Source organism: Hemiscyllium ocellatum, chromosome 3, assembly GCF_020745735.1.
Source record: "Hemiscyllium ocellatum isolate sHemOce1 chromosome 3, sHemOce1.pat.X.cur, whole genome shotgun sequence".
Classification (NCBI taxonomy): Eukaryota; Metazoa; Chordata; class Chondrichthyes; order Orectolobiformes; family Hemiscylliidae; genus Hemiscyllium; species Hemiscyllium ocellatum.
In genome coordinates this window covers 21,113,494-21,137,272 of record NC_083403.1, presented here as the reverse complement: position 1 = coordinate 21,137,272, position 23,779 = coordinate 21,113,494, and the positions used below count along the sequence as shown (strand labels likewise).

The 23,779-nt window shown below is 39.8% G+C and overlaps 1 protein-coding gene across 1 annotated transcript in view; it reads left to right on the top strand.

The window, feature by feature from the left end:
• Window positions 1–23,779, top strand: part of mertka (c-mer proto-oncogene tyrosine kinase a) — a 114,027-nt gene that overhangs the window by 5,274 nt on the left and 84,974 nt on the right. Inside the window, exons 2-4 of the mRNA XM_060848986.1 lie at window positions 10,667–10,994; window positions 12,544–12,644; window positions 21,316–21,489. Coding sequence (XP_060704969.1) covers window positions 10,667–10,994; window positions 12,544–12,644; window positions 21,316–21,489 — 603 coding nt within the window. The remainder of the gene's footprint in view (window positions 1–10,666; window positions 10,995–12,543; window positions 12,645–21,315; window positions 21,490–23,779) is intronic.

The window sequence follows — 23,779 nt, the reverse complement described above, 5'->3', positions numbered from 1 at the left end:
CAGGTCAGGCAGCACCTGAGGAGATTTTCCTGCTCCCTGGCCTGCTGTGCTTTTCCAGCACCACGCTAATCTAGACTCTGATTTCCAGCATCTGCAGTCCTCACTTTTGCCTGTAGGAGTTGAGAGGTCGTGTTGCAGCTGAACAGGATTTTGGTTAGGCCACTTTTGGAATATTGCATGCAATTCCAGTCTCCTTCCTTTCTGAAGGATGTTGTGAAACTTGAAAGGATTCAGAGAAAATTTACAAGGATGTTGCCAGGGTTGGAGAATTTGAGCTATAGGCAGAGGTTGAATAGGCTGGGGCTGTTTTCCCTGGAGCGTCGAAGGCTGAGGGGTGACCTCATAGAGGCTTATAAAGTCATGAGGGGCATGGATAGGAAAAGAGGCAAAGTCTTTTCCCTGCGGTGGGGGAGTCCAGAATTAGAGGGCATTGGTTTAGTGTGAGAGGGGAAAGATATGAAAGGGACCTAAGAGGCAAATCTTTTCACGCAGAGGGTGGTGCGTGTATGGATCAAGCTGCCAGAGGAAGTGGTAGAGGCTGGTACAATTACATCAATTAAACGGCATATGTATGGGTATATGAATGGGAAGAGTTTAGAGGGATATGGGCAAGTGCTGGAGTGGATTAGTTTGGGATAATCTGGACATGTTGGACAAGTTGGATGGAAAGGTCTGTTTCTGTGCTGTATACATCTCTATGACTCTATGTGCAAAATTGACAGGCAGGAGGCTGAAAGAACACTGCAGGCCAGGCAGCATCAGGAGGTAGAGAAGTCAACGTTTCGGGTGTAACCCTTCTTCAGGACTGGGGGTGGGTGTCAGGGGAGCTGCAGATAAAGGGGGCCGCAGGGGCAGGGTGGAGAAGAAGGTACAACCTGGTTGGTCAATGGGAGGAATGAATCGAGGAGGTTGTGGGGAGCAGAGGCGGGGAGGGGAGGGTAGCTGGGAATGGAGACAGGGGATGGGGAGGGAGGTAATTTGAAATTGGAGAGCTCAGTGTTGAGTCCTTCAATCAGGTTAAGTGTCTGGCACTTGAACTGTTGCATCTCTGGAGCAGGTGGGATTTGAACTTCAACTTTCTGGCACAGTGGTAGGGATTTTATTTAGGGACTCTTTTTAAGGAGCAGTAAATTACAAACACTACACACCAGGGACAGTGTGTTTCAGATTGCACTATCTGCCCTGATTGGATTTGACTCCTTGATCCCAGACTGGAATGGTGATACCCTGCACCACTACCTCCTCCCTGGGCTCTGGGCTTGGTTAGCTGAGTTGCCCTGGATGGCTGATTGTGATGCCAGTGTCAAGAGTGGGGTTAGTTTGAAAGCACAGCAGGTCAGGCAGCATCCGTGGAGCCGGAGAATCGACGTTTCAGCCAAGAGCCCTTCATCAGGAATTGTGATGCCAACCCAATAGTGTAGGTTCAATTCCTATCCCAGTGAGGGACAATGAAGAACTTTCGTTCTCAACCTCTCCGCTATCAGTCATCTCTCCCTAAGAGAGAGTAGCCCTATGGTCCAGTAGAAATATGATGACTTTACACCACTTGCAAATTGTATAGATGTCTCAAATAAACATCAGACATGATACATCAAAATACCTTCATTTGTGTTGCAACATTCAAGATTCTTCTCATGGTGTCAGCTGACTGAATCAGATACCTTGTTTGGGATTCTTCAATGTGCTTACTGTTCTTCAATTTTATCTTTGTTTGTAAATATGTTTGTGTTCTTGAGCACATTGCTTATTGAATAGCTCGCTTGCTGAAAGAGTTTTATTCCACAACAGATGATACAAGAGTGTGCAAACAGTGGAATTAAAAGTTTGAATTGTATTTACAGAGCAATGTGATACACAGCAATTACAAAACCTGTGCTTTCGAATCCCTCCAACTGTTTGAGTACATCGACTAACTCAAAATGAAAGCAGCTGCAGTTGCATTTGTTATGAATACACTTTATAATGTGTTGTAAAGTGTGATATATATGTTTTATTATAAATATTATTTAGTTTAGTATTTGGATTTTGAACTGATGGCATCTGGGTTTTGGTCTGTATATATAAGAATGTTTTATTATTACGGTACCAGTGTTTCTGGAATTATGACTTTTTTATAAACCAATATGAGAGAAGAAGTCCGTGGGGTCAGGGATTTGTGGTTGATACCAGAATTTGTTTGCATTGGTAGAGTTTTACAAGTGGACACTGTAAATATTGAGGTGCAAGAGCTTGTTTTCCACATAGAAACATCAGGAAACAATTTTATAAAATTTTGCTTAAAAGAAAAGCCCATAATTTGGAAATCTTTTGGTTTCAATTTGTAGAAACTGTGGTTGAAGCTTGATGTAAGAAAGCTCCTTCTAGAGAAAGGCGATAGAACCTTTTAGAACTGTTCAGAACTCAGTGTAAGGAATTTAGCTTGAAAGTTCCAGACCAGAAGTATTTGGTTAGAACCCTGATAAAATTATTTGAAGCTGTAAAAAATTAAACTTAGTTGTGCGACTAATTAAGAAAGGGACTACCAAGACTGGGGTTTAAAAGAAACAGTTCAGTAAAACCTATATATGTGATGGAGAAGTGATCTGGTGTTTGAGTGCTGTAATGTGATGGTGTTGGAACTTTGCTGTGTGTTTTGAAACCCTTCAAATTGTGTTATATATTTATTTTATTTTCTTTATTTTTATTTCATCTGTCTCTCTTTTGCACAATTAACTTTTGATTTATTGTTAAAACCAGATCTGCAGCATTGTCTACTTGTGTCTCAGTGAAATAACACCTCATTAAATAAACCAAAACAAAATGTGACTGGGGTCTCTCTCTTATCCGGTAATAACACCAGTTGGGATCATTATTATTGTTGCTATTATTGTTGTTATTATTTTGTGGATTCATATTCAGAGGATTGTGCCTTAAGGCTCCAATTGACCTTAGGGTGTGAAATGCCATTTGCAATTCCCCCTTCTTGGACATAATCAAGGGATTCAGAAAGATCTGCATTTTGCAATTTCCATGCAGTGACAAATCCCCTTGCCTCTGAATCCATCTCTGAGGGGCATTAAATTTCACAAATCATTAATGTTTCAGATTATGACTTTTCATCAGCCATGTTTGCATGGTCTAAGGCATTATGGCCTCTGAATAGATTGTCCCGTGGAGTTCAAAGTGGTGAGAAAGTGCCTTTATTAAGTTTGTACTTAAATAGCACCTACATGCATTATGTAGCACCTATAACATCATAAAACATCCCAAGACGACTCAAAGGAATAATACCAAAGAAAGTTTCGCACAGTCACATAAAACGATGTTAGAATCAATAAGCAAATGCTTGAAAAAATAGTACATTGCAAAATGTGAATCAAGAAGTGCGAATGCAGATGAGTTTTAGTGAATGCATTCTAGAGTTTCGGGTCTGGAAAACTGAGGACGTTACCATTCGAACTGGAGCATTGCTATTTAGGAATGTACCAAAATGAGAGGAGATAGACAACTGGTAGGTTTATGGGATTAGAGGAAGTTGAATAGAAAGGGAAGGGCAAGGCCACATTGAGAGATAAGAAATTTAGTTGAGATTCCAGGTCATTATTAGTTTAAAAGACCCCATGTCAACTGCCTTTCTCAAAACTTATTATTTTATGAAAGATCAAAATGGAGAAACCGTTCTCCTACACAGCATATACCAACAATAATGATTTTTTTTGCACAGAAGTTGTATTTGTTTTTGTTTCCTTTTAAAAAATGGTTTGAGAATGTTTGGTCTGAAAAAGAGACATTTTTGTGTTGCACCCAATCTCTCTTGCATTTCAGAAAACTGGTAACATTGTATGGCAAACAAAGCAGTGAAAACTATTGGCAGACTCTGAAAGAATGTGAACTTTAATCCACTGAAAAGCTCTGAACTAATGAGGCTCCTTTCTATGGGAATTCTTTTTCCTATCAATTTTCTCCACTTCACTCCAGAAGACCTGCTCACTGCGTAAACGTAATTACCACTATTTGTGTATAAATCAGACAATGTATACAATCAGAGGGGCAGAAAGGAAATAAGAAATAATTTCATTTCTAGAGTGCCTCCATTGTCAGGACACAAGTTTTTTTAACGGCAAGGTGGGAGTCCTGCGTATTGATACTTGGCCAAGCTCAGTGACCCTTTGTCGATATTTACATCCTTCAAACTGGCATGACTAGCTAGTCATTAGGATTAATCGTTGGCACAGGTAGGGGTGTTCTGGCAAGAAACATAGGAGTGAATTACACAGCCTCCGTGCTAGATTTGAAGGTTGTTTGGGGGCTGAGGTAAGCAGGTTAAATCTAAACTATTTTCTTTAAAATCTTTAGATTAAAATCTTTACTATCAGTGCCATTCCCTTTGTCTTTTGTTCGGGGCACCTTACCATTTCATCCACTTGCTCCTCCTCCCTCTCTGTCAACTGTATTAAAACCATAATTTTCCACTCCTGAAGAACAGTCAGGTAAGACTGATTGTGACCTTTGCTTCTCAATCCACAAACCATGCCAGACCTATTAAGTTTCTCTAATACTTTGTTTTATCATAACCAGTAGATTAACCCTAATTCAATGAAGAGTGCATGAGTACCTGCACTAGGTTCACTTAAAATGATGTTTCAACCTGATGAAGCTACCACATGGGGCAACTTGCATGCCCAGCAATATAAACAGCAAGTATTAGACAGAGCTAAGTGATTAGATTAGATTAGATTACTTACAGTGTGGAAACAGGCCCTTCGGCCCAACAAGTCCACACCGACCCGCCGAAGCGCAACCCACCCATACCCCTACACTTGCCCCTTACCTAACACTACGGGCAATTTAGTATGGCCAATTCACCTGACCCGCACATCTTTGGACTGTGGGAGGAAACCGGAGCACCCGGAGGAAACCCACGCAGACACGGGGAGAACGTGCAAACTCCACACAGTCAGTCGCCTGAGTCGGGAATTGAACCCAGGTCTCAGGCGCTATGAGGCAGCAGTGCTAACCGCTGTGCCACCGTGCCGCCCACTAACAACCAACAGATCAGATCTGAGCTTTGCAGTCATGTCACATTCAGCAATGAATGCTGGTGAACAATTAAAGAACTGGCTAGTGGAAGAAACTCTACAGTATGTTACGGGAGCTTCACTTATTCAGACAAGCGAGGAGTATTCCATTACACTCCTGAATTGTGCCTGGATCCAATACTTTTCGTCCACTACTTTTCATCCTTTATATAAATGATTTGGATGTGGGCATAAGGGGTATAAGTTAGTAAGTTTGCAGATGACACCAAAATTTGAGGTGCAGTAGTCAGCTAAGAAAGTAAACCTCGGATCTTGATCAGATGGGCCAATGGGCTGAAAAGTGTCAGATGGAGTTTAATTTAGATAAATGTGAGGTGCTGCATTTTGGGAAAGCAAACCTTAGTACTTAATGGTAAGGTCCTATGGAGTGTTGCTGAACAAAGAGATCTTGGAGTGCAGGTTCATAGTTCCTTGAAAGTGGAGTTGCAGGTAGATAGGATAGTGAAGAAGGCGTTTGGTATGCTTTCTTTTATTGGTCTGAGTATTGAGTACCAGAGATGTACAGGATATTGGTTAGGCCACTTTTGGAATATTGCGTGTAATTCTGGTCTTCTTCCTGTCAGAAAGATGTTGTGAAACTTGAAAGGGTTCAGAAAAAAATTTACAAGGATGTTGCCAGGGTTGCAGGATTTGTGCTACAGGGAGACATTGAGTAGGCTGGGGCTTTTTTCCCTGGAGCATCAGCGGCTGAGGGGTGATGTTATAGAGGATTATAAGATCATGAGGGGCATGGATAGGATAAATAGACCAAGGCTTTTCCGTGGAGTGTGGGGGTGCAGAACTAGAGGGCATAGGTTTAGGATTAGAGGAGAAAGATATAAAAGAGACCTAAGGAACAAAGGATGTGGTGGAGGCTGGTACAATTGCAACATTTAAAAGGCATCTGGATTGTTGGATGAATAGGAATGTTGGTAGGGATGTGGGATGGGTGCTGGCAGGTGGGGCTAGGTTGGATTAGGATATCTGGTCGGCATGGACAAGTTGGACTGAAGGGTCTGTTTTTGTGCTGTACATCTCTATGACTATGACCCTGTGGATGGTGGGCAGACCATGGGGACTCAGCAATTGAGTTTCTTGTTGAAGAATTCCTTGCCTCTTGTTAGATTTTGGGTGTTCGTGATAGATATTTAATATATTCCCTCATTTAGAGATCCGTATGGATCCCTACAACTGAGCTAGGAGGCCCAGGCTCCAGTCCCACCTGCTCCAGCGATGTCGTAAGACAGTATATACTTATCATAGAGTGAGTGCAGCAAAGATTCATGAGGCTTATACCAGGGAAATAAGGGCTGTCCTATGAGGAAAGATTGGTTCGACTGGGCCTTTTCTCACTAGAGTTTAGAGGAATTAGAATGGATCTGATTAAAACATATAAAATTCTAACAGGATGAGACAGACTAGATGTAGGGACAGTACTTCCCCTGGTTGGCAACCAAGGGTCACATCTCAAGATATGGAGCCATTTAGGATTGAGATGAGGAAATATTTCAGCATTCAGAGGGTGTTCACCCTGTGGAATTCACTACAACAGAGCTCTCAGGTGTATTTTCAAGAAAGAAAATGATAAATTTTGAGATATTAAAGGCGTCAAGGAGTGTGGAGAAAACATGGAATATGGCGTTAATAGAGCGGATCAGCCTTGATCATAGTGAATGCAGAGTAAGCTTGAAGGACCAAATGACATACTCGATGTAGAGATGGCTATTTATAACAATGTTTCAGATTGTTCATTAGATTAGATTAGATTACTTACAATGACAATAAAGGATATTTCCTCATCTCAATCCTAAATGGCTCCATATCTTGAGAAAGGAGACTTAGAGTTGTAAATAGTGGTTGTTTAATGTTCATTTTTAGAGTTAAAGATAAATTGATAGTTTTTCTTTAAATAGTGGAATTTGGGAGTTCTCTCTCACTCATACTTTAACAGATTACGGGGCGAAGTGAGTTTTTCTGGGTGTTTGGTTTAATTAGCAGAAAGGTTCACTACCACATCGTAACAACTCGCAATATCAAAATAATCATTGTCTTCTTTGTTCACTCCTCCATCATAATGGCAGCTTTCATTTTATATAAAAACAAACAATTCAGCTTTTTCCAAAGAAGTTGGGGCACTAGGCAGCATTGGCCTGTTAGCTTTCATAACTCTTATCTATAACTTGTCTATTGTCCTTGTTTAAAACATTATTTGTTTATGTTTGGGGAAGGTAAGTAACTGCTATAACAGCCTTTATATGAGGTCTCAATTCTACACAGGAAATCACATTTCAAAGGGACCTTGGTTTGAATACCCTCATCCTACTCTTGTGGTCACAGTTGGTTCAGTTCAGTTTCTGGTCAATAGTGATTCTCATGATTTTGACAGTTTGAGAGATTCAGTGATGCTAATACCAGTCAATGCCAAGAGGATATGGTTCATTTTGTCATGTGGTTTTATGCCCACAGACATGAGTTTGCATTTAGGACAGAATGATCAAGGAGAAGGCAAAGTCAAAAACTATGCCTACACTTAGGCTCCCTCAGGGCTCTGTTTATTGTATATTCATACTAGTTATTCTTATACATTGTAATCTGAAATTTATGAGTTTCTAAACTTACTGTCATGTTATCAAGGCTATTCTTTACAGGTCCTCCATAACTAGGTGTCACATGTGCCAACTTTCATCCATCTTCTAAATATTTGGTCTCAGTAACTCCAATTACACAATGCTAGTTGAGTTCACAGAGGAGCAGCTCTGTGACAACATTACAAGGTTGCTCCACAGAACAAGTGCCCTTACACAATAGTGAGGTGGTCTCTTTTTGGAGATGGTCACTACCTGCTATTTGAGTGGCATGAGTATTATTTGAAACTTGCACCTGAATGTTGTTCAGGTCTCGCTGCACATGGATACTGACTGCATTGGTATCTGAGGAGTTGCAATGAAATTGAAACACAGTCTTCATTGTTTATCTATTTGCCATTGCATCAAATAGACCTCTGAAAGATGAAGATAATGTCAGCTATACAAGAACACAAATGCAGGTTGAAAGTTCCACAATTTTATATCACTGATGTCAGTGAGCTTGCTAAACTTGGCTACCTTCACATATTTTTGTGAATTTGCCTTTTTGCTACTACGACTGACTGCGCTTGACATATGGATACTAATCTTTCAGTATAGAGGGAACATGTTATGAAATGACATGGAACTGATTTATTTGAAATATGACATCCTTTTCCAAATACAGCATATTGCTGTAAAGAAAAATGTGGACTTATTATGATGTGTGCATTTATTGTCTTTCTTGATTTAAGAATTAAAAATTTCAATCATCAAATTCATAATAAAGCATAGGTGCATTGTTTCATGAGGTCAAGGTGTATCTTGGATTTTAAAACTAGCTTTGTAAGTAGCCTGAGATGAGTTTTATCTGGGTTAAAAAATGTTTGCACAAAAAAGTTGGATTGGAAGGATGTGTGGGAGTATCGGTAGTGGAGGATACAAGGATATGGTTTGCAAACAGGTTTTTTTAAATCAGGACAAAAGAATGAAGAGTTCAGACAATGGAAACATGGGTGAAGTTAGTCATGAACAGAGAAGGGGAAGTTTTCTTCGAGGAAACTGCTGGAGAAATCAGAAGAGCATCAAAATAAATAGGAAAAATTTTTTTTTGAGTTGTAAGTTCAGATGGGTGGCACGGTGGCGCAGTGGTTAGCACTGCTGCCTCACAGCGCCAGGAACCTGGGTTCAATTCCCACCTCAGGTGACTGACTGTGTGGAGTTTGCATGTTCTCCCTGTGTCTGCGTGGGTTTCCTCCGGGTGCTCCGGTTTCCTCCCACAGTCCAAAGATGTGCGGGTCAGGTGAATTGGCCATGCTAAATGCCCGTAGTGTTAGGTAAGGGGTATGTGTAGGGGTATGGGTGGGTTGCACTTCGGCGGGTCGGTATGGACTTGTTGGGCCGAAGGGCCTGTTTCCACGCTGTATGTAATCTAATCTAATCTAATCTAATCACCAGTGAAGTGTCACTCAGTGCAGAGTTGAGGAAAGAAACAGGTGGAGAAACTTGGGGCAAAGGGGAGGATTGTAGCAACATGGTAAGATGATTTTTGAGAAGAGGAGAGGGTGGAACAAGATAAGATATTTGAAGTGAGGAAAAGATACCAGTGGAGTAAAGAAGCGCACTAAGGGAGTGATTTAGCATTTAAGACCACATTGTGTCACTGTGCTGGTTTGAGTTAGGCAGGCAGTGTAAGTCAAAGCAAAGAATTGTGGATGCTAGAGATCTGAAATAAAAGCAGAAAGTGCTGCAGAAGTGCAGCTGACTGGCAGTGTCTGTGGAGAGAGAAAGAAAGGTAATGTTTCCAGTTCAATATGACTCTTCTTCCCACCATTTCTTAAAAAAGTCAGACCTTCACAGAATTGAAAACTAAAATCCATTTTGTTCTACATTAGAATACAAATTCACAAATAATAATGTGTTGTGAACCTTCTTCATACTGCCAATTTCTCTGAAATTGTACACCTCCATCTATATTGTTGATAATGCCACTTCTCTTTGAACTCTCAACAAACTTAGGTTTGTGGCTTTCTTGTCTGTCATTTAGGTCATTAACAATGACAAGGTGTATTTGAGGTGGTCATGCAGATCCTTGTGAGTCACCCAGAGGTTCTATCTAGCGATTCAAGTAACTGCCTATTATTCATGCTTTCTTTATCTTTCCATTCAACCAGTTTCCTAATGAAGTCAATAATTTGTCTGCAGTTCCATGAGCTTTAACTTTAGCTAAGGGTTTCATTTAAGGGACTTAATGGAATTCCATCGGGTATTTGGTATAACTGGTGTAGATATTCCTGTGCCCATTATTTTGTAATCTGGATGTAAGTTTGCTCGCTGAGCTGGAAGATTTGTTTTCAGACGTTTTATCACCGTACTAGGTAACATCATCAGTGAGCCTCCGCTGAAGCACTGGCGTTAGTGACCCACTTTCTGTTATGTGTTTAGGTTTCCTTGGGTTGGTGAGAAAAAGAACAGAAAGTGACATCACCACAATAAATGACATCACCAAACCAAGAAATCTAACTACATCAGTAGAAAGTGGGTCACTAACATCAGTGGTTCACCGGAGGCTCACTGATGATGTTACCTAGCATGGTGATGAAACGTCTGAAAACAAACCTTCTAGCTCAGTGAGCAAACTTACATCCAGAACCTCAACCTGAGCTACAAATCTTCTCAAAACTCATTATTTTGTAATCTGTTTTAAAAAAAAATTCAAATAAGTTGTTCATGCATCACCTACCCTCAAGACATCCAAGCTGGCTAAATAGTTGGGGAGTTTCATATGGTTGGTTTCTTAACCCTCAATCATATGGTTTCATAATTTCTCTCTGTCATCTTACCCAAGTATCCCAAGAGTAACATGCATAATTTTTCAATCTAAGGGACCAATCCCCAAACCCTCATGCTAGACACTGAGTTACTGTCTGTTAAATGTTAAGTTTGACTGTACACCAAACAAATTGCACAAAGTATCGGTCAGACCTCTAGTGAAAGAAGTATTGAAAAAAATAACAAAAAAACATGTAATTTGTTGCCCATCAGGTGTCCTTCATGTACCTCCCTTGACCCATGTGCCACCTCAGAATGTGCCAACACCAGCAGGAGAATCCCAAAGTGCTGCCAGTGATGCCCTGTTTGAAACAAACATTCAGGAAGAGATTAGATTCAAGCCTGGAGCAGCTAATATTATAATATCACAAGGCAATCCTGTAAGCTTCAACTGTTCCATTGATGTACCTGAATTTTACCAGGATGTACCTATTGAATGGCTGAAGAATGGCAAAGAACTAATTGATGGCCATCGTTGCTTCTACAAAGGGATTGCTTTTTCAATCAGTGAACACAGAGCCAGGATCCTCAGCAGCTGCAGGTACAGGAATGTTTTAAATATTTTTGGTTTTAGAAAACATGTGCCTTTCGGACAGTAAGGCCTAATGCAATATTTTTAAATTTTTAAATGTTTAAAATTTCAGGTAAGTTCTTCAGTAATACAGCTCGTGGTGTAGTCCATTTTGTCTCACTCTTCAGGCCTATTTGAGTAGATTTCACCAAAGAAAATTCCTGCACCTGAAAAGCCAGGTGCTGCATTGCAGCAAGTCTGAGAGTAAGGTGGGGAGAACAGGATGAAGATTTGAGAGATGAGCAACTTAGCAGACTGTACAATGTATGACTGGAGCTTAGGAAGTTGAGGGGTGACGCTGTAAAGGTTTATAAAATCATGAAGGGTATAGATAAGGTGAATAGCAAAGATCTTTTCTCTCAGGTAGGGGAGTTCAAAGCCCCAAGGCATAAATTTGAGATGAGAGAAGAAAGGTTTTAAAGGGACCTGAATAGCAACTTTTTCATACAAAGCAGGGTTCGTATATGGAAGAACTGCCAGAGGAAATGGTGGATGCAAGTACATAGAACATAGAACATAGAAAAATACAGCGCAGTACAGGCCCTTCGGCCCTCGATGTTGCGCCGACCGAAGCCTACCTAACCTACACTAGCCCAATAACCTCCATATGCTTATCCAATGCCCGCTTAAATGACCATAAAGAGGGAGAGTCCACCACTGCTACTGGCAGGGCATTCCATGAACTCACAACCCGCTGAGTAAAGAAACAACAGATACAACATTTAAAATGCATTTGTGTAGGTACATGGATAGGGAAGATTGAGAGGGATATGGGCCAAATGCAGGCAAATGGTTCTCGTATAGTTTAGGAAACCTGGTCAGCATGGACGAGTTGGACCAAAATGTCTGTTTTTGTGCGGTATGACTATTTAAGTAACTAATTTTTCTTTAATATTTTACATGCAAAACATGTTGCTACTTTCAACATCAAGAGGGATAAATACAATGTTAATTGGAACAGATCTCTGTGGCAATGCATAGTGGGAAAGAATGTTCACGTAGTCAAAGGTACTTAAATATCTTTTGGTGGCTTGGTGACTCAGAGTTAATACTGCTGCCTCACAGCGCCAGGGACCCAGGTTCGATTTCAGCCTCAGGTGACTGTCTGTATGAAGTTTGCACATTCTCCCCGTGTCTGCACGGGTGCTCCAGTTTCCTCCCCCAATCCAAAGATGAGCAGGTTAGGTGAATTGGCAATGCTAAATTTTCCACAGAGTTCAGGGGTGTGGAAGTTCGGTGCATCTGTCAGGGGTAAATATAGGGTTGGGGAATGGGTAAGGGTGGATTACTCTTTGGAGGGTTGGTGTGGACTTGTTGGTCTGAAAGGCCTGTTTCCACACTGTAGGGATTTTATGATTCTATAAATAATTGCCTCTAAATGATGCAGTGCAAAAGATTTACTGAAATTCCTGGAGGGATCGGAAGGGAATGATGAATGTGGAATAAGAGACAGTAATACGTTTGTAAAAATTAAGTCTGATGCATCTTGACAGTAATCTATACTTTTTGCTTTCAACAGCATCTCCAATGTACTGCATTCTGACGCAGGTGTCTACAACTGTAGGATATTAATATCTAATGTTCCCATTGAATCAGAGAAGATCAATCTTCGGATAGAAGGTAAGACTTTCATGACAGCACATCATCTTTGAATCAAGTCATGCTCATTCAATTTTCCTACCACTTGCAAAATGAATGGAAAATTTAGTAATTCGTGAAATATTCTGAGGAGAGATGTGAGATACTGGGATTATCTCTGTTAGAGTACAGAAGGCCAAGAGACTATTTCTTCAAGTCTTTGAAAATTATAATAGGTTTTGATGAGGTGAAAGGGAAATCTGAGTTACAGTTGGGAAGTCATTGATGAGAGGGATGGTTTGTTCGTTCAGAATTCTCACAAAGATTGAGGAAAAGGATTGGGAAATGCCTTTGACGAAGTGTGTTGAAATCCAGAATGCTTTTTCACAAGGAATAGTTGAGGTAAAAAAAATTGTTATACTTGGTCAAGGAAGAGTTGATTGAAAGATTTGAAACTGAAAAAAAAATAGGAATTCTGAGAGTGAGGAGCTGAGGTGTTTGCTTTAGATAAGGACGGATTTAAATACAGTGAGTTGAATGGCCTACTTATTACATTGTAAACTTCTGAGATGCTATAGGCATACACTTTGAGGTTGAGTACGATCTATGATTTAACTTATTAAAGTTGTGTAGCATATACAATACTGAAGTAAGAAATGGGTTGAAGAGTTATGGAGAGATAGGAAAATTGAGTTGAGATCAGCCATGATCATATTGAATGGCAGAATTGACTACTCCTGCTCCTTGTTCTTATGTTCTAAAATACAGCTCTCTGTAGCATATTTAATTGTGTAATCATCAGAGGAACTGAATGTTTGAGTTCCCCAGTAATTGTGTTCCATGTTCTTCCATTAGTTCCTCCTTGAGCCTATTGAGCTGAAATATTATTTAAAAACAGAAAGTTAGTTCCATTACAAAGGAGCTGCCATTTAGTTACTTTGTGTTTCAACTTTCAACTGAACTGTCTCAGACAAAGGTAACACAGTAGAAATGAAAGCTCCCTAGAGATATTATTCTGGAGCTAGATATAAGAAAGTTTCTTGCCACCATTTTTCAACTCCTTTCTTTTAAAGGGGAATCCTCACTTTCGACTGAACATCTTTTTGCAAGTTTTTTCCTCTTCATTCCGTTCCAGTCAAGTATTAAGAGGTGAATTGGCTCCCTGCTCTTGAAGCATTTCCATCGGCCACAACAGCATTTTGAGATATTTTACACACAGCTATACCTCACTGTAAAGGAACGTAGTAATTGAATTCATCAGAATCAAATAAAATGTCAATTAGAAGGTTTATTTGTGGGAGAGGAAGAACAATTTTATTATTTGCTAAGCCCAATAAAAGTAATAAAGAGACAACATCAAACACACAAGCACATTCAACATTTAAAAAGGGAGAAGTGCCCAGTACTAAAGTAAGATAAATGAATCTGTAGTTTATGTCTTTGTAAATGTTGAGTTTTAACCTAACCTGAAACCGCAATTAGTAAATTGGTGGCTTGTATCCTGAGCAGTATATTCCTATTACCTTTGCATTCTCAGTGAGTGATATTTCTCTAATTTGTTTTATCATGATAAAAAATTCCACAACACCAGGTTATAGTCAAACAGGTTTATTTAGAAGCACTAGCTTTCGAAGCGCTGTTTCTTCATCAGCATGAAGAAGAAGCGCTTCGAAAGCTAGTGCTTCCAAATAAACCTGTTGTACTATAACCTGGAGTTGTGTGATTTTTAATTTTGTCCACCCCAGTCCAACACTGACTCATCCAAATCATGGCTTGTTTTATCACCAGATTATGTCCTTGCAAAGAGACTAAGAGAGACAGAATGAGAGAGAGAAAGACCAATGTATCAAGTTCTAGTTACAAATGCATCATTCTTTGCTGCACTGTCAAAGCAGCTGCTTGAAAAGCAGCTCATTCATGTATTCCTATTTCTGGGCTCACAGTTTTCTGAGCTGGATAATTTGCAGGCAACTTTTCCTCCGTTTTGAAAATGTCAACTTCAGCTCAGACTATCTTTATTTATGTCACATCAGTTTCGTGAAAGTGGGATAACCTATGGTCAAGTAATTGCTGTGGCCATTTTAAGTCAGTATTTTTCCTTTTTAAAACCATTTTATTTGATGAAAGTCCAGCTGTTAACTCAGATGATGGAATTCAGAGATTCATGATCAATATTTTGCCACGAACATATCAATACACGGATGATTTAAGTGAATTTGGAACATTATATAATGTTGAATTCTGAATATAAACCTCTGTCCTCTTGTAGAGTTGTCAACATTTATGGCACATTCAGCTCATCATGTCTATGCTAGCCATAAAGAAGCTGTCTGACCTAATCTCAGTATTCTGCAGTAGGTCCGTAGCCTTGTGAGTTACCGAACTTCAGTTGTTTCTGAGGGACCCTTTTAAAATGATGCGGGTTCCTGCCTGTACCATTCTTTGAAGCAGTAAATTTTAGAGTCCCCAATGAAGGTGTGTCAATGAAGGTGGCTACTTGGCCAATCAAGTCAATGCTGTTTCACTACTCAGCAATCCAATCAGTTCTACTCCTCTGTTCTGCCTGATCAAGTTGCCTCAAAATCCTGGAATTCCTTCCTACAGCACATGGACTGCAGCAGTTCAAGAAGGCAGCTCATTACCACCTTCTTGTAGCTCAGATCTCCTTTCTGGTAAATCTTTTTTATTCATTCACAGGAACATGGATGTTACCGGCTCTCATTTATTACCCCTCTGTCATTGCCCTTCAGAAGGTGATGTGGTGAGCCACCTCCCTGAACTGCAGCCATCCATCTGGTGTAGGTGCACCCAATTAGAAGTGAGTTCCAGGACTTTAATCCTTTCCTTTAGCAAAGGAATGATGCTGTAGTTCTAATTCAGGATGATATCTGGCTTGGAGTGCAGCTTGTAGTTGGCAGTGCCCATGTGTCTGTTGTCCTTGTCATGGGTATGGAAGGTGCTGTTAGAGGAGCCTTGATGAATTGCTATAGTACCTTTTATAGATGGCACTCAGTGCTAGTGATGGAAGGCATGAATGTTAAAGGTGAAGGATGTGGTGTATGTCAAGCACGTTGCGTTGTTCTTGATGCTGCCGAGCTTCTCGAATGCTGTTGGAACTGTACCCATCCAGGCTAATGGAGAGTGTTCTATCACTCTCCTGACTTATTCCTGGGAGATGGGAGTTGACTTATGAGTTGCAGAAGTCCTAGCTTCTGACCTGATCTTGAAGTCATGGTATTTATTTGGCTGGTCCAGTTCAGTGTTTGGTTAATGATGATGCCAGGATGTTGCTACCACAATACATTTTCACAATTCTCTGAACTAAATTCTACTTGACACTTGGCTCCTTATACTGGCCTATATATGTCCTGTTCGAGTCAATTTTAATCACTCTCAATGCATGCCATCTCTCCCAGTTGTGAACATTTAGTTTCATTTCAATGTTAAAAGAGCCATAGTCCTAATGCTGACCATGTTGCCAAAAGCTACTAACCATCCAACCTGCAGTTGTCAAAACCAAAATGTCCCACAAGTTGTAATTTATAACCTGAAGCTAATTGTTTTTGTCCAAGTGAAACCTGATCTTCTTGTTTTGTGAAATAACTTTTTATGTTGTGCTTTTTAAACGCTTTCTCAAAGTCCATTGGGACAATACCTATTGCATTTTCTTCAAGTTTTTCTGTCACTTCTGGTGAAAAAAGTCTCCTAATCTCTCCTCTAACCCTTCCACCAATTATTTTAAAATCTATACTCTTTTGTTATTGGGTCCATCCATTCTATCTAGGTATTTGATAATTTTGTAGACGTCAGTTAAACCTCTGTTCTTATCAACTCAGTCTATCAAGTATCTTTTCATAATAAAAATTCTTCAGTCCCGGTAACAAGCTTATAAATCTCCAAAACATCCTCTCCATTGTGGTCACATCTTTACTTTGACCTGGTGACCAGAATTGCATGTAGTACTCACCAGTAAATCAATTATGTTTTATACGTTTTCAGCATAACCTCTTTTCTGTTCTATATCTTTTCTAATAAATAAAAATGTTAGGCTTGCCTTGCCTTGTCCCTTGGCATGATACCTTCAGGATTTTGATGGCCTGTATGCTAGAGTATCTCTATTTCTGTACAATTTTAGTGTCCTACCATTATGCATTCTTTTGCTTTGCTTTCCCTCTCCAAATGGAGACTGAGAACACTACAAGACATATCAACATTCTGGCAATAGTAGTGATGATTTGTGCTTCAGAACCAGCCATTCTACCAGCCATGTTGGTCCTGTGCAGCTACAACACTGGCATTTACCCAACAATGTGAAAAATTGCCCAAGTGTGTCCTGTCCATAAGGAATGTCAATCCAACTTAGCAATTACTTGCCTATCAATCTACTCTAAATCATCAGCAAAATGATTGAAGGGATCACTGCTCTTGAATTTCAATCATTGATACATGTGATGAAAAGAGAGGGATCCTGTACTGAACCCTTCGGCACCCAATGTAAACTGCTTTCCAGAAAACGATTCATCCGTCAGTACATTTTTCTCCTGCCATTGAGCCATTGAACTTATTAATCTTGGGTCTCATAGGCTTTTTCCTTTCTGACCATACTGAAATCTGATTAAAAGCTCACTTATCTAATCAACTTTGTTACTTCACATTCTGTAGGGTAGTTTAATGCAGCACTTTTGTGCCCCTGTCATTTTGAATGTGAGCATTTACTTGATATTCTTATTGACCAAATTTCTAGTCAAACTTGGCCACACAGCTGGTGGGAAACATAGGATTCTGAGTGAGCTACATGCAGAAATTCTGAACAGAAGAGGAGGAAGGAGAAAGTTTCCAAAAGTCCTGGTTAGTTTGCAATGTGGAAAATTTGAGTCACAATTTGTGTTTCACTTCTCCTTCCTGTCATGTGTTATATACTCAAATAGCAAATCTCAGCAATAGGAATTGGGAAAGTTGCTTAGTGAAAAGCTGGGCGACATTAAGGCACCCATTAGAAATGATTACAGAGTGTGCTGTGGTGGCTCCGTTGATATATCACGACTGAGTGTGGAAGTGGAGTGTGAAAATCAGGAAACATTTGCAAGTTTAATCACAGTTTCATGCTAAATAATGAATCTAGAGCAGAACAAGAGTTTTAAAGGCTTTGACTTAAGGGTGTAGGTGCATAGTTCCTTGAAAGTGGAGTTGCAGGTAGACAGGATGGTGAAGAAGCATGATCATAGCTGCAGTGATCCTAGGATAAGCAAAATGACAATTGCTCAACAGGTTTAATATTTAGTGGGGATGCACTAGTGTTTATATGCGAATACCAATTGAGAACAGCATCATGGGTGGATTATAGTATCCCACCCTTTCACAGTTGTCAAGTAGACATCGTCTCATTCTTGTGATTCTTCACAAATAAATATTGACATAACTTGGCGATGGTATTGAAGTTAGCCGGCAGATATAGAATAGTACCCCGGCAACAGCCTTTGGGTTTTGTATACATGGCCCTGACCAGTTATGTATGGTTAGCTACAAGGTTCATCATTCTGTTGATTTTTCTGATTTTATGTTCTTAGCTTATAATTTTAATGGACACCCATGACTTCTATTGCGTACTTCTAATAGAGCATCAGATACTTTGTGGGTACAAAATGTTGAGTCATAAAGTTTTACAGCACAGAAAGAGACCCCTCAGCTCATTATGTTCACTGGCCATTAAACATCCATCTGCTGGATATGGTTGAGATACTAAATAAATATTTCATGTAGACATTTACTGCAGAGAAGGATGTGGAAGCTAGGGTACTTGGAGAAATAAATAGTGCTATCTTGAAAAGAGTTCCCATTACAACAGACAAAGTTCTGGGAGTTTTAAATACATAAAGGTAGGTAAATCCTCAGGACCTGATCAGGTGTTTTCCACAACTTTGTGGGAAGCTGGAGAAGAGATTGCTAAACCCCTTGCTGTGATACTTGTATAATGATGGAACACTGGAGGTTGGCTGATGTGGTACCATTATTTAAGAAAGGGTGGAAGGAAAAGCCAGGGAAGTATGGAGCGGTGAGCCTTACATCAGTAGTAGGTCAGTTATTGAAGGGGGTTCTAAGGAATATGGTCTGCATGCGTTTGGAAAAATAAGGACTGATTATGGATAGTGAACATATCTTTATGTGTGGGAATCATATCTCACTAACTTGATTGCATTTTTTGAAGAGAAAGACAAAGAAAATTAATTAACATAGTGGGGTAAACGTTGTCTAAATGGGCTTCAGCAAAGTGTTCAACAAGGTTTCATATAGTAGACTGGTTAGTAAGGTGGGATCCGGGGGGACTAGCGAATTGGATACAAAATTGATTGAAGGTAGGAAACAGAGGTTGGTGATAAAGGGTTGCTTTTCAGACTGGAGGCTGTCACCAGTGGTATGCCGCAAGGATCAGTGTTGCATCCACTACTTTTCATCATTTACATAAATGATTTGGATGTGAATATAAGAAAGATAGTAAGTTTGCAGATGACACCAAAATTGGTGGTGTAGTGGACAGTGAACAAAATTATCTCAGGGTATAATGGGACCTTGATAAGATGGGCCAATGGGCAGAAAAGTGGCAGATGGAGTTTAATTTAAGTAAGTATGAGGTGTTGCATTATGGTAAAGCAAACCAGGGCAGGACTGTACAGTTAATAGTAGGGCCCTGGGAAGTTTGCCAGTGAAATAGCCTTCGGAATGCAGGTGCATTATTACTTGAAAGTAGAGGTGAAGGTTGACAGGGTAGTGAAGGTGGCATTTGGCATGCTTGCCTTCCTTGGCCAGAACATTGAGTACAGTAGTTGTGAGGTCATATTGTCACTGTACAGGACATTGGTGAGGCCACTTTTGCCCTTCTATAGGAAGGATGTTGTTAAACTTGAGAGGATGCAGAAAAGATTTACAAAGATATTACCAGGACTGCACAGTTTGAATTATGGAGAGAGACTGAATAAGCTGGTGCTTTCTTTCCCTGGAGCATTGGAGACTGAGGGTTGACCATATAGAGATTTATAAAATCATGAGGGGCATGGATAGACTAAATAGTCAATGTCTTTTTCCTAGGGTGATGAAGTCTGAGACAAGAGGGCATAGGTTTAAGGTGAGAGGAGTAAAACCTAAAAGTGACCTAAGGGACAACGTTTTCATGCAGAGGGTAGTGCCTGTATGGAACAATCTGCCAGAGGAATTGGTGGAAGTGGGTATAATTGCAACATTTAAAAGGCATCTGGATGGGTTTATGAATAGGAAGGGTTTAGAAAGATCTGGGCCACATGCTGGCAAATGGGACTAGTTCAGATTGGGATGTATGGTTAGTGTGAACGAGATGGACCAAAAAATCTGTTTCTATGCTGAATGACTCTATGATTCTATGTTCTTGGTGGCACAGTGGCTCAGTGGTTAGCATTGCTGCCTCACAGAGCCAGGGACCTGGGTTTGATTCTGGCCTCAGGCACATTTTACCCTTGTCTACATAGGTTTCCTCCAGGTGCTCCAGTTTCCTCCCACATTCCAAAGATGTGCAGGTTAGGTGCATTAGTCATAGGAAATATAATGTTATAGGGATAGGTTGGAATGCTGTTCAGAGGGTCAGTATGGTCTTGATGGGCCAAATGGCCTGCTTCCATATGGTGGGAATTCTATGATCCATATTCAGCATTTGGACCATAGTCTTGTATGCTATGCCAATTCATGTAATTATGTAGATACTTATTAAGTGCGGTGATGGGTATCACCTCTACTGCTCTATCAGGCAGTGAGTTCCAGAAACCTGTCACTTCTGGCTGAAAAAAATTCTTCCTTTAAAGCTCCTGCCCTTCACCTTAAATTGATGTCTCCCAGTTGTTGATGGCTTTAATAAGGGGAAAATGTTTCTCCCTATCTACCCCATTCGTGCCCCTCAGAATCTTTCACATTTCAATCATTCTTTTGTAAGGAAAATAACCCCAACTTATCTCGCCTGTCTTCATAGTTTAAAAGCTCCAACTCATCCTGGTAAATCTCCTCTTCACTCTTTCCAGCACAGTCACATCCTTCCTATAATGTGGTGACCAAAACTGCACACCAGAACCATGGCCTAACAAATATTGTATACATAGTAACCATCATAACCTTCTTGCTCTTCTACTCAGTGCCATCACTTATAAAGATCCCATCTGCTTTCTTAACCCACCTTATTGACCCCTCCCTTTGCATGAGGCATTTTGTAACCTCGGTTTCTCTCTGCTGCCTGTGTTGCTGACTTTCGCCAGCATTTTCTGTTTTCATTTCTGATCTCCAGCTTCTGCAGGATTTTACTTTTACCCTCATCCTATGTATCATCTTGGTAAACCTTCTCTGCACCCTGTCCAAAATGTTTGCATTCTTCTTACAATGTGTCTTGAATTGGCCCAAACAGTGACTTGTGAATGTTTGATATGACTTTCATGTTTTTGTATTAAGTGCACCAATGTACAAACCCAAGAATGACAAATGTTTTCGTAGCTGCCTCATCAGCTTGCTTTTCCACCTCCAGGATGTATGGATATGCAACAGTGAAAATGCAAATACACAAAACTCATGAATGTTACATTTAGGGTATCGCTGTGAACATTATTAGCAGAATTTATAGATGATAGACATGGCTTTGACTGCAATGTGCATTTAGGGTATCTCGTATTGAACTGATGCTGTTTTTAAATGCTCCCATTTTCAGGATTGCCAAGTTTTATTCAAGAACCTGAATCAAAAAACGTCACGAGAGATGCATCCTTCAATCTCACCTGTGAGGCTGTGGGCCCACCGTATCCCGTGGATATTTATTGGTTACGGAATGGTGAGAAGATGAAAATGGTCGCAGACACTTCCCCTTCTGTTTTGACTGTAGCAGGTAAGTTAGCTTCAAGTGCATATTTCTGATTCTTGATTAATTTAATTTTCAGCTACTTCTGATTAGATTGTGTAGCTGTATGGATTCATTCACTGCAAAACATTGTTTTTTTTCAAACGTGATATTATAGTTTATCTATTTTGTTGTGTATAAAAACTTTTTGGTTGGTTAATCACATACATTTTAACGAGCTTATTTAAAAAATACTTGAAGAAATGTCTGATTAGCAATGAAAGTTACAAGCAAGATATAGTCTAAATGGTTGAATACACCAGAGGATACAAAAGTTTCTGCTAATGGAGGAAGGATGATGAGAAATTGACATCTGTCAAACATAGAATGTCAGGCATAGATGGATGCATATGTGACTAGCTTTCACAGATTATCATTAAGAATTGAATGGGATAAAAATTGAGAGAGTGATAGGTAGCATTACATCTGGGTGATGGAAATTTTGAGTGCCATTTTCTCATGATAAAATGCCTTTGTCCTCTTTAATGTGGCCTTTTCCTGCTCTAACTATTGTGCAAGTTTTACAGGAGTGTAATAGCCCTTGGATGTAAATCATGTAAAGTACAAATATTTGCCCCAACACTTTGGTTCAGTGACCCTTTTGAGAAACTGAATGTGAATTAGTCTGGATTACACCTGATGTATCAATATTTGAAGACAAAATACCAACTTCCATATGTCTCTTTGGAAAGACACTGTAAAATATCCTCACTTTTGGTCATAAATACTTGATTTCTTTTGCAGTTTCTTTTTAAGTCAAATGCTAAAAATAAATCTCTTTGCTTTTTTATATTCCTGTATACTATGTCCTTTGAATGCCCTGTATGAAAACTTGTATTTGTACACTTGCATACCAACCCTTTTAAGATGATTAAATCTGCACAGTTGGTGACTTTTGGACTGAATATTTCAGCCCTGTGGAAAACAACCTAATCTGCACCTAGAATCTCAACAAAAAATGTCTTGATTAGGTTTCTTCCCTCCTCTCTGGAAGAAAAGAACTTAACTGAGCTGGCAGAAAATAAGCTCTGAAAATTGATTTATTTCCCTTGACACTTCAATGCCGTACTGAGTGAGGTGTAGATGTTCAACTGACATATGAAGCCAAGGCCTTGTCAGCTCTTTTGGGTAAATGTAAAAGATTATTACAAGGCACAGCTTCAAAACAAAAGAACAAAGGAGTTTCCTTGTGTCCTGGCTAAAACGTATCTCTCAACAGACTGCTAACAGGTCATTAATACATTGCTGTTTGTGGGATCTTGCCGTGTGTTGCCACTTTTCTCAGAAGGCATCCGTAACTACATTTCAAAAATGCTTCATTGGCTGGAAACATTTCAAAAGTTATGTTTAAGTGCAGTGATTTCTTTAGTAGTACTTGATGAGATAAACATAGATATTAAAATGTGGTTCTAGCAAAGCTAGTATACTTAAAATCATCTGATTCCAATCAGATGCATATTGAGCTGATCAGAGAAGTGAGGGTAGAAATTGTGAAGTTGCTGGCTACAAGCTTCCTATCCTGCTTAGGTGCAGGGCAGGCTTCAAAGGATAGTAAATGTATGACATTTATTCGAAGTAAGTGAGAAGAGCAAACTAGTGAGTTTAATGTCAATATTATAATTTCAGAATTATTCAAACCCCGAAAGAAGAAATTTGACCTTTCCTTTTGATGTTGGTTTTTTTGGAAGAGCAAATCCAATAGTCCCACACCCATGTCTTTATGTGATAGCCCACCCAATCTTTTTTTTCTGATCAGGTGCTTATCCAATTCCCCTTTGAAAGCTTCAACTGGAACGCACTCTGAGGGAATGCGTTCAAGACATCAATCATACATTCCGTTTCTTATGTAAAGACAGTTTCCTTTAATCCTTGTTTTGCCAGTCATATCTGGTTCTTTCAGTTCTTGAACATTTTTTCCAATAGAAACCGTTTCCCTCTATTTACTCTATCTTCATGATTATGAACATTTCCACCAAATCTCTTCTTAACCTTCTTCTGTAAGGAAAACAACCCGAGCTGTCTGTACAACTGATTTCCTGGAAATGTCCACCTGTATTATTCACAATCTGATCCCCTTTCCCTCCACTGGCAAAAGTAGGATCTGAGTGAAAATTGGGGCAGGACTTTAGTATCCATTTCCTGCCTGCCATTTTCAGGACTCTGGAGGTAGTCCAACTCAGCAAAATTAGATATCTTCAGCCTGTTCAGGCATGTTTTGAGATACCTCTGGAGCTGGTGGGACTTGAACTCAGGCTTTCTGGCTTAGAGGTAGGGACAC